The following is a 12,291-nucleotide window of genomic DNA, read 5'->3' as shown; positions in this document are numbered from 1 at the left end:
GTGGGATATAATAACAATGGTGTTGATCCACATGTCAGTGCAGTGTTTTCCCGGAAACTCTTACAGCACTTTATGCTGTAAGCTGTAAGAGCATCCCTCTGCTGAAAACTTTTATGCAGATGCGGATTTCATTTTCCAGCAGGACTTGGCACACTGCCCACACTGCTAAAAGTAGTAATTGATCTTATATAATATTCTCTGAGAGGAATTTTTTGAGATACTGACTTAGGTTTTCATTATTTATGAGAATAAATACAAATAAAAAATAGAATAAATTAGCGCTTAAAATAGATCACTCTGTGTGTTATACATCTATATAATATATGAGTTTCACATTTTAAACTGAATTACTGAAATAATAACTTTTCAATAATAATTAAATATTTTATTATATATTATAATGTATTATATTGGAAGTTCTTCTTAGCAGGGACAGGCATTTATATATATATATATATATATATATATATATATATATATATATATATGTATGCCATTTTACAATGAAGCGTGTGATTGAACATCAGGTTGATATTGGACTTTTCCTTCTTGAATTAGAAAGAACGCTTCACAGTACTCAGCATCAGGATCCTGTCCTGTATGACTTGGTGAAAAGTGTTCTTCATTGCCCTCAGAATCAGAATAAATTGGCATGTTGCCTCTTCAAAGCTCAAGTGGTCTAAACTGGACACAAGGTCAAACGTCAGAGCTGGGGATGTAGGAACAAGTCCAGTAATGCAAGTTGTTCTGATCTCAGTCTGATCTCTGCCCTGTTCTGCCCCTGGATCAACACATTAGCTCATCAAGCAATTCAAGAGCTGAGTGAGCTACATTAGAGCAGTGGACCAGTGGCTGACCAATAGCTGCTTAATTCACATTCCCATCAGCTCTGTGCAATCAGGTCAAATGCTCTCATGTATCTTATGAGCAAAACAAGTGCTGAGTTCTACTTAACTCTTACAGAACTGCCTTCTGAAATACAGAAACGGTTACAGTGTTCTTAAAGAGGCACTAAACCATAAACCATATTTTCATTAATAGATGAAATGTGTTCCTTTAAAGTTGTGAAACATTTTTATGAGCACTTTTTGTAAACTTTAAAAACTTGTACACTCATAATATGCAAAACAGTTGAAAAAATAATTCCTCACCCTGGTGACAACTATCAACTATCTGCATCTCACCACTATCAGAGGTACACTGCTCAGTCCAATCGGCTCTCCTTTCTGCCCGCCCCTAAACCCATACATCACCCAGTGTTGCTCCCAAACTACTCCTCCTATTTTTTTTGCATATTTCAAATTTAAGGTAAGGGTAGAGGTTTAGTTACCCTTTAAAACAGACAGAATATCATGGATTATTTACTAAAAGCTGAAATCTAAGCACACCAAAATAACTGAATAATTTAAGCTAGTAAAATTTATTATTTCTTAACTTATTTCTGAAAGGCATATAAAGAAAAGTATATATTTTTAAAGAATACGGGCCCAAAGCAATGATTTTTTAAGGTGTATCCACATGTTTTGGTGATGTTTACACCAGATAATTACAAAAGAAAATCAATTGGCATCCCGTGTGGTAGTCCATTGTGTATTTGATATAGAGACAGTACACAGATAAGAGTACAGAGATGGGAAAATTATTTTTTATATTATGAATGAACAGGTATCCCAATATTTTTGTCAATATTTTATATTTAAAGGTCATTACAATGAAAGACATAACCAAATATTTCCCTGTATTTCTAACCCAAATCTAGAGCTTGAACTCAACTTGATGTTAAAATGCGAATTTTGTCTTCAAATGACAAATTTGGTATGTTGCACGAGTTATTATAGGCTCACACAAAGACATAAATAAGTATGTAACAATATGGCAAAATGATATCCCATAATTTGTGATCACTTTTGCTGCTTCTGTAAGATAAAACAACAACACTTGAAAACAGTCTAAACGTTTAATGATTCGATTTCCATACATTTCTCAAAGTTTAAAATTGTTCTTTTTGACTAAAAAAAGTATTATGATTAATACTTACAATAAAATAAAACATATTTTATTGTATATTTGGCAAAACATGACCCCGTTCCTCTCTCTTTCTTTCTCCCTCCCTTTCTCCCTCCCTTTCTCTCTCTCTCTCTCTCTCTCTCTCTCTCTCTCTCTCTCTTTCCCTCTCTTACCTCTCTTACCCCTCCCCTCTCGTTCTCTCCTCCAGTAACGTCCAGTTCTCAGGCTCACAGTAAACAACCACAAAGAAAACTCAGGCAGAACTAAAAACCTGCAAACATGCTCCGAATAATCCGTGAACACGCGAAGAAACACCCTGGAGTAAGTGACTATTTTAAAGCTTTAAATTATATAAGAATTATTTTGTGTGAGAATTAATTTTATTTATCTATGTGATGAAGTTTGTAAACTGCTTATAGTTTTTCTGTTAGATTTGGTTTAGGTTTTTTATTAACACTGTCTGCTTCACTGTTGAGTAAATTGATGTGATCTTGAAATAGCTAAAATACCCAGCGGTCATTTCAGTCTTTTAAATGCACTGGTTTGACTTTTCCCCTTGGGAAATATAATGTAAACAAGTGACGGAGCTTTCCGTATTTATTATTTCTTCGACTCATTTACTGATTTTATTGGCTATATTATTAAAAAGCTGAAAACCAACGCTGTAAAAGTAAGTAGTAACTGTAATTAAATTGTAATTGTAATGTTCTGAAAGTAAAATGTAGTGTTTTAAACTCAGCTGTTTGGGTGTGTGTAAACAGAAACACAGACAGGAGTGGACTCGGAGTGGATGTTCTGATTGTAATCAGAGTAATTACAGTGTTATAATGAAGTGTTCCTTCCCCGCTTTACAACAGCGCAAATCTAAACGGGGGAGGGGCTCGAACTTGATGACCACTTTTACCTCACAAACTGATATGTTGATCGTGCTGAGTAAAACACTGAACTGAGGGTGTTTCAGCAGAATTACAAATATATTGTGGCGGCTCTGGGTTGTGTGTGTGTTCTCACGTTTCCTCCTTTCTCTTCCACGCCACAATATTCTCTAGTAGCTTTTTTTCTCTCTAAATTCATAACTTCTTTCAGGCAATATCTTAATTTCTATAAATTCAGTTTGGCTAATTTCAGCCTCGTCTGTTTCTGTATAAGCTCCTTTTCTTCATAAATTGATAAATTTGGTTTGCTAATAGGTCTGTTTCTGTATAAATTCATACATTTGGTTCAGCTCTGTTTCTGTATAAATTCATAAATTCTCGTCAGCTAATAGCACCGTTTCTAAAGACCTATAAATTAATACATTTGGTTAGCTAATAGTTCTATTTCTGTATGAATCCATAAATTTGGTTCGGATAGCTTTGTTTTTATATAAATTCACAAAGGTTGGTTCCACTATCTCTGTTTCTGCATAAATTCATAAACTGCATAAACTTCGCTTTTATTAAGCTGATTTTATATAAATTCAACCTTGGTTTGGCTAACAGCTATTTATGTAGGACTATAAAGTCATACATTCGGTTCAACTAATAGCTCTGTTTTGGTAGAACTATGAATTCATAACAATTTTTGGCTAATAGCTCTGTTTCTGTAGGACTATAAATTCATACGTTTGCTTCGACTAATAGCTCTGTTTTATATGACTATAAATCCACAACATCAGTTTGGCTAATAGCTCTGTTTCTTACGGTGGCCGAGAAAGCCCAACGCAGTGCAAATTGAAAAGCGCTGCAAAAGCACAAAACACATCCATCAAAATTACAACACAGGCGCAGCAAATAGAAAAACGCGCTGCAAATAGAACCACAACACAACGGAAGTGAGTCACAACACAACGGAATTTTCCCGGGGGACCTTAAAAGATACTGTACCAGCTAAGCTGCGTCTTCAGTAACGTCTCGGACTTCACTATGTGTACAAAGGACAATAAGTGGCAAACAAGGCGTTTTGTGAAGCAGAACTTTTAATAATATGCACACAACCGTGGTAATCACAGGTAATAAACATAACTTACTTTTCAGAAGCTTGTTTGCCACTTATTGTCCTTTGTATACAGCTGGTACAGCATCTTTTAAGGTCCCCCGGGAAAATTCCGTTGTGTTGTGACTCACTTCCGTTGTGTTGTGGTTCTATTTGCAGCGCGTTTTTCTATTTGCAGCGCGTTTTTCTATTTGCTGCGCCTGTGTTGTAATTTTGATGGATGTGTTTTGTGCTTTTGCAGCGCTTTTCTATTTGCACTGCGCTGGGCTTTCTCGGCCACCGTAGTTTCTGTTAAAAACAATAAATTCGGTTCGACTAATAGCTCTGTTTTTGGTGGACTATAAATTAATACATTTGCATTGGCTAATAGCTCTGTTTTTGTGTAAATTCATAAATTTGCTTTGGTTAATATCTCTGTTTCAGCCCAGTAAAACTGATTTTAGGCCTTTTTGTCAAAGTCATGAGCAGTTTTAACTCCCCACATGGGCTCATGGGCTCCACCTTCTTAAACTCGCAAATTGTAGTCTTAAAAGTAGGATGTTTCAACGCAATTAGATCCTGCTAAAAAAACACAATATCCATTATGCACTGCGTTCACAGCTCATGATAGACAGAAGCAAGAAATGAGGACAGAACAGCTGGAGAAATAGAGATTAAAAACAGCAAGCATTAATTACACAAACACTACCAAAGCTGTTTTAAACGCAGAGTCGTGCTTTATAGTCTATCGTGACTATAAGCTCCTATAAACTAAATAAATAATTCTATGAAATACTGGAAGATGTTTTCCATTCCTTATCCAGACCCACGTGAGTTAAGAAAAATAAATCTAATGGTAATTTAAAACTCCTTCAGCACTTGGACAGCGCCCACTGTCAACAAACAGCACGACCACAGTTATCTACCACAGCCCTGCACAGCACTTCTGCACAAACCTCACATCTCACACTGAACTGCATGCGTGCTCACTAACTAACGAGCTGCGGGAGAGAGATCTAGCGCAACTTGACGGCCGGAGATTGTAATCTAATTTAATCTAATCTTCCATAATCTCGTCTAATAGCCTCTCTAATTTGGTACCTCAAAGCCAGATGTTCAGCAGAAAGGGCAGAGAGTTCTGCAACAGTCTAAAAGCGCACTCAGTAAAATCCAACTCCTACATTAGAGTTGCTAAAATTATAAAGCAGAAAATATAAAATAGATTTTAAACATTAGGTATACCAGGTTAATAACCGATTTATCCTGATCAAGCATATGGCAACTCTTCAGTGAAGTGGAGACCCTTATCCATCTTGCAACCCAACACAAAGAGAAGGAATAACACAAAATCTCACTTATCTAAACAAGCATATAAACACATACAGTAAACACACTTAAAACCGCCACAACTAATATAAAACCCCTTTATAACCCCAAACAAAGCCTCTGAGACACTGAGTACACTGTGGAGAGTTGAAGTATAAATCTGAAAAATAACACCAACTCTTGGTATGGTTTAACACAAAATGTTTTTAAGAAAAAAAAGTTAACACTGTGATTTTAGCTATATGAATTTAACTGTGTAATATACTTGGATTATATCCATTTTTTAATTTTAAAACTAAAAGTCTGTAGATGGTACTGTGCTTCAATTCCTGACCCTCAAAACTCATACTAAAAATGCATATTGCTTTTAGAGCAGATACTGAATAATGTGTAGTAATTATTAGATCATTAATAATTAGTAGATAAAAATAAAGCAGTAGAATCTTAAAATTAATACATTCATTCATTCCTCTTCTCTCTTTCAGCTCATTCCACAGTTTTTCTTCATATGTTTAGGAATGGGAGGAGCCTCACTATATCTGATTCGTCTAGCCAGAGGACCCCATGTTACGTAAGAGCCATTCATTATGTTTCATTTCCACCAGAAATGTAAGACTGATAGAGAGCACTTGAAATAACAATTAAAAAAAAGCTGAAAGCTTATTAGCAGCGCTTTTGGTCATGGTCAGAAAGCTCTCTGGTCTTCTGTTAATTATGTTAATTTGTCTTTTGTCCTGTGGCTGCCTTGATGGGTCGTGGCCTCCTTTTCCTGCTCCTAAATCACTAGCTGGAACAAGACCAGCAACCCTGAGCCCTGGAATCAGCTTAGCCCCACCTATCAGTACAAAGTAAGTGTGCCAAGTAGGGCCCTCACGCTAGCCTACACACTAACAATAGCCTGTGTTCAGAATCCCAGAAAACAAAAATAAAGAAAAATAAAAAAATAAAATTTGCTTTTACGAAACAAATAATGGGCCATCTGTTGCTTCAAATGTTACATCATCATGGTTTATTTAAAATCTGCTGAATTAAATAAATACTCTTAAAACACTGTAAATTCCTGCAAATTATACAGTACATTAGCAACGGAAATTTGGCCAATAAAGGATAGTAAAATTATATATTTATTGACTGTGGAGAAAGACTACAGCATATTACTGTATTGTAAAAATATTAATTTAGTATAAATGCATCACAGGCTGTTGCATGATGTTTGGGGTCTTGTCTCCGAGTGGTCCAGAGGGCTAAGTGCTGCCACTTTGATCAGAAGATTGCTGGTTCGAATCCTGTTCATGTAGCTTGCCATCAGCTGCTGGAGCCCCAAGAGAGCACAATTGGCCTTTCTCTCTCTGGGTGGGTAGATGGTGCTCTTTACCCTCATCACTCCAAAGGGTGATGTTAAAAGGTAGAAATAGAAATGATGATTATTCAGAACCGATTGTGACATATTACTAACATATTATTGTACAATTACAGCTAGCCATACACTGTAAACGAACAGAAAAAAACTGGGAAGAGATATGCTCCAAAGTTACTGCATTGCAGTTCTGAGCCAGGACAAAGCTATACTTTGCAATAAAGACAATGGCAACTTACTCTTATGGTCTACAACACTGTGGGAAGGTAGTCCATTACCATTATATAAAGAATAATATGAATAAATAAATGAATTCCCAAACAAATGTAGCCCTGGTAGACACAATTTTACCCTAATGGTGAGTTAGGGGTGGCAAGACACACATTATGCAAATAAAGGATGTCAAGGGCCAGTAGTAAAAAATATTTTAATGGCTCCTGGCTGTTTAATTCAGATAATATTTACTCAAAATATGGCTTTGAATATATGGAAAGGGTTTTGTATGTTACTTTATTCAGAGTATAATTGTGTAAAACCACTATAATTGTGTTACCACTATTTTTTCTTGAATGTTGCAGTTAAATATACAGATGGCAGCTGTATTCAAAGGACATCCGGGATGCATTGTGTTTTACAGGTTTTCAATGGAACATTGTTAAACAGTTCTTTACTGTATGATTTTAGTGTTAAAAAAAGAAGAAGCTGTGCTGTGCTGGATTCTAAAGTCCACTCACAAAAACTATTAAGTTAGTATAGAAAAAAAGGCGTTTAATATGTTACTGCTGTTGATGGTTATTAATTTTATATTATTTTATATGTCCTTCCTTTCTGTGTATCAGTAATGCTTTGTAAGACTATAGACCTTGTTCTCTTTCTCTCTCTCTCTCTTTTGTAGTTTGTGGCAGTCACACAGGACTACAAGAACCTGAAGAAGGAGGGGCCTGACTTTTAATCTCTAACTATGCTGGTACTTTAAATGTTTTTTACAACTGTGTATGTGTGTGTGCCTCATTGATTTACACATTTCTACTCATGAAAATGAGCTAAAAGGAAGCATAAAAGTACATTTATTTCTAATATGTGTACCATGATTTGAAACTGTTGTGTTCGATCCTGCTTGGGTGAATGAATGGACATTATAGCTTTTTTTGGATTGATGAGGTGGTGCTTATGAATGACGAAGGATTAGTTTTGGTTACACACTTAAAATGCTTGGAGATCAGTGCACATTTTTATGGTAAATATTTTTTTTTTCAGTTAGTATAAAGACTTTCAGTCCTTGACCCTGTATTACAGACCCCTACACAGCAGTTTTAGTTCCTATTTTATGATAACAAAATATTGATCTACCATATTTTTCGCACTATAAGGCGCACCAGATTATAAGGCAGATTATGTGACACTAGTAAGGAACAGGGGTGTCACCATGTTTTCCTTCTAATTCAGCAGGTCTCCCCACTGGGTGGTGGTGGATGGGAGGGTAGGTAAAGTTAAGTTAAGTAAAGCTAAGCTAAGTAAACAACACTGTAAATGTAAAAAAAAAATTTTTTAAGTTAAACAAGCACTGGATTTTAGTCTACACTCTACATTTCTCTCCTGGAAGCTGTTTATTTGGGTGAATAAAACGCTTTCGTTTATGTACAGTAAGCATAGATTCCCAAATTTCTCCAGCACTAAAGGCTGGAGCATTAGCATAGCCACTAATGCCCCAGACAGCGCTACACTGAGAAACCCTGAATGTTCTGGTAAGACAGGGTGGTATTAGCTTGTGGTTTGTCACACGTAGCTTGTTTTAACATGGTAAATGCACTGGGTACAGTCCGATATACTCACCTCTGAGTGGCACTGAGAGCTAGCGCTTAGTGCAGTTAGCAGCTAATGCTACTGCTGCTCCAGCAGTGCTACCCAGGGTTAGCAGCAGGGTTAAACAGTCTGGTAATATTCACCTCTGAACGGCAAAAGTGCTACCTCTAACGTTTAGCGGCTAATGCTAATGCTAATGCCTCTCCAGCAGTGCTAGCCAGGGTTAGCAGCAGGTTACAGTCCAATATCACTCACCTCTGAACAATGAAAGAGCTAGCGCTTAGCGGCTAATGCTAATATTGTTCCAGCCTCAGTGCCTTGGGCTTTACTGCCCTTTACAACCTGACTGGTAAAATTCATACATAATTATAAGGCGCAATAACGTTTTTTGCGAAAATGAAAGAATTTTAAGTGTGCCATATAGTGCGAAAAATACCATATATCCCTAAAACTAAATATAAAGTCCACTCCAAAAAACTACTGTATATTTCTAAAACTAAATATAAAGTCCACTCCAAAAAACTACTGTATATTTCTAAAACTAAATATAAAGTCCACTTCAAAAATGACTTTTATATGTTGCAACTTCAAACTTTGACAATGATAGAGATGATTATGTGTCTCTCAGCTTGTCCAAAAATGCCTGTTTAAAGCGTGTCCTTTATTGGTGACTCCAAATGACAATTCCAGCTACTGACTGTAGGAAATGTCCAGGAGCAAGAAATACCAGCCATTGCATAATGCTGGAGTTGTCTTAAAGTAGCCATGGTTCTACTTAGAACCCTTGGTTTTGCTGGAGAACCTTGCAGATCTCCTTTTTCCTTTTTTTAAGGGTGTACACTGTGTTTAACTGTGTTCAGCTGTGTGTTATTGCTGCAAGGGTGGAAAAGATTGTTTACTAGATAGATTTCATAGACATAGCTGTGTAAACAGACTATTTAAAGTCGATTATGTCTTGCTGAAAGTAGTTCTGGTTGGTTAAGTGAGGAACTGATGTGCCATTCATGCACCACAAGGGGATCGAACACTATTTGGAAAGTGAATAAGATATATAAATATATATATATAGATAGAGTATAAACAATATGGAGAGTAGATAACTGTAGAAGAATTAGATTACGCTGTAGTGTATGTTTGGTTTATATGAACTGTTTAGTGTAAATGTAAAATTTGCATTATAAAGAAAAACATAATGAAATATTGTACATTCTCCTTTTTTACTGCTTCCGATGGGTTTACCGTATGTGCGTATGACACAAATGTTTTCTGTTGTCTTCTGTTTGCCTTTATTTAATGGTATGAAGTGATTGTGGATGATGTTTTGCAGTCCACCCTAATAAAGAGTGTAATGCATACATCCTGTCTATGTGTCCATGCTGTCTTTATTAGAGGTGAATGTACAGGGAGCTGCTTTTCCTGCCCTGAGGGAGAGGTCCAGCACTGAGATAAGATCTGTTCATGCCTTTCATCTCTAAGCAACACACGTGTGCTGTGTGATGATGGATGTGTGGATTTTCTCCTCATTAGTGCTGATCAGACGCTCAGCTGTATGCTAATGCTTGTGCGAGACGTGACTGTATGTATGAGGGACATCAGGTACAAAAGACCCTTCAAGCTACAGTTTCATACGCACAACCAGGTCCTTTCATGTGAAGTAGTGTTTCACACTGAACTTGATTCAGAGCACTGTCCAGTCAGAGATTTAGTTCCTGCACTGAGTGCAGAAAATAAATATATTAGGAAATGTAGGAGAAATATAGAGACATTTGAAATATATTTGAACAAGATCAGTCATATTAACACATGCACCTCTCTGCTGCAAATAAAAATATAAACTGTTTATAAAGAATTTAGCAGTAAAGATGCTGTAAAGTAGTGCAATTACAGTAGGAGCACAAGTAGTTTAATATATTTTGATGCAGTTTCCCATAAAACAAGCTAATCAAACGGGTATTAAATGAAACCATTAAATAATTGAAGAAAATATTCCTTACTAATAATCATAAAAGTATCAAGTGGTATTACTGTAGTCATTTGGAATGATCAAAAGTCAAACTTCAGAAAAGTGCCCATTAAGTTATGTATAAATCATATATTTTAAGTCCTATAAAACTAGAAAAACAAACATCAAATGACACCATTAAATCCTTGAATAAGCTTTTCCAAGTTATTAATGATATAAATATCAAGTGATATTACTCTAAAATTTTGGAATAATGGAAAGCCAAACTTAGGAAAAGGGCCCATTCAGTTTTGTATAAACAGATTTTTGAGTCCTATCAAACCAGAAAATCAAATGTTTATCAAATTACACCAATAAATCCTTAAAGGACACAGTCCTTACTATTAATCATTAAAAGTTATAACTGGTATGACTGTATTTGGAGTAATGGAAAGTCAAACTTATAAAAAGTGCCCATTCGGTTTTGTAAAAACCACAAAACGGAGTCCTATAAAACCAGAAAATCAAATATCTGCCGTATCTCTGCCCTCTTTTCCCCTTTAGCCCCGCCTCTTTATTAGTAGGGATGTTAATAGTTATAAAAAGACACCATTAAATGCTTGCAGAAACATTTCCAAAATGTTAGTCACATGAGTATCAAGTAATATCACTGTAGCATTTTGGAATAATAGAAAGTCAAATTTAGAAAAAGTGTCCATTTATTTTTGCATAACAAAGATTTCCTATAAAAAGAAGTACTAAACCAGAAAATTAAACAGTTACCAAATTACATCATTAATTCATTGAAGAACCCTTTCCATACTATTAAAGGTTAATTAAACCCCTGATGTTGGATCACTTAACCCTCAGCTCAAATTTAAAAAATGCCAAAAAGGTTGGAGAGGTTTTGGAGGGGCACTGGGTAAAGTATGGGTTCAGGGGTGAATGACCACAGTAAAAACGTTTTTTAAAGGTAGGAAAGGTCCATAAAAAATTAAGCAGGACTGATTTTAACTATTATTGAAAAGAAAATGGTTTAGGGTTTAATGCGTTTTTAATGACATAAGTATCAAGTTGTATTACTGTAGCATTTTGGAGTAATAGGAGGTCAAACTTAGGAGGGGCACCAAAAATATATATATACATATATTTTGCTTTTTTTGAGCACCCAAATGGCTAGACCCTGCAGAAACTACACAGAGTTATATTTCCTGACTGAGTGACTTTTACTCATCTTTTCAAATGAACCCATTGTCTCTTAACTAAAAATCTCCTGAATGCATCCGGTCCATGTCAGTTTGAAGATGCTAGGTTTGTTACCCAGGCCACCGCAGTTATACAACCCTCCCTCCTCATGGCACAGCGTGAGCTTCACCCAAAGTAGAAACCAGTTCAGGAAAGCCAACAAACCTCCATTCTACCATTTCTAGCTGTAGAATTCAAAGGGAATCACTTCAATGAGGACAAAGAAGAACTAATAAAGTGGCCTCCCTGGGTTTGCACTGTAAACACATAGGTCATGAGAAAGGGAGAGAGGAGCAGTGGAGAGGGGAACAGATGTTTATTTCCTCGTCAGCAAAGTTGAAAGTTTGACTCTAATCCCAACATGTCTGATAATCGCTTGACCCTGTGGAAAAATCGCTTTCCGACAAGCGAGTGTGCACACGAGCTCACGCACACATTTCATACACACGCGTTTCTCCACAAGCTGCTGCTTCTCCTCCTCCTATAGACCTCATTTATTCTGCTCTGCTCTGAAGGACAGGAAACGGTTCCAAGACACACAGGAAATGTGCAGAGTTTGATGTTTACACTAAAATCTTCAACCTCGTCATGTCCATCTGTGACTCTGCTCCAGAAAACAAATCCATGTAAGCCTTTCTCACACTGCAGCCACTCTCTG

At 36.3% G+C, this 12,291-nt stretch overlaps 1 protein-coding gene across 1 annotated transcript; it reads left to right on the top strand.

Moving 5' to 3' along the window:
• The first annotated feature begins 2,199 nt into the window (after positions 1–2,199).
• On the top strand, positions 2,200–9,808 carry ndufa4l2a (NDUFA4 mitochondrial complex associated like 2a). The gene is made up of 4 exons (XM_049485793.1): positions 2,200–2,328; positions 5,772–5,857; positions 6,074–6,134; positions 7,539–9,808. The coding sequence occupies exons 1-4, from the start codon at positions 2,287–2,289 to the stop codon at positions 7,593–7,595; spliced, it is 246 nt and encodes an 81-aa protein (XP_049341750.1). The 5' UTR covers positions 2,200–2,286; the 3' UTR covers positions 7,596–9,808.
• The last annotated feature ends 2,483 nt before the right edge of the window (positions 9,809–12,291 follow it).

The sequence above is a fragment of the Astyanax mexicanus genome, chromosome 12, assembly GCF_023375975.1.
Source record: "Astyanax mexicanus isolate ESR-SI-001 chromosome 12, AstMex3_surface, whole genome shotgun sequence".
Taxonomy (NCBI): domain Eukaryota; kingdom Metazoa; phylum Chordata; class Actinopteri; order Characiformes; family Acestrorhamphidae; genus Astyanax; species Astyanax mexicanus.
This window is presented reverse-complemented; position numbering and strand designations above follow the sequence as displayed.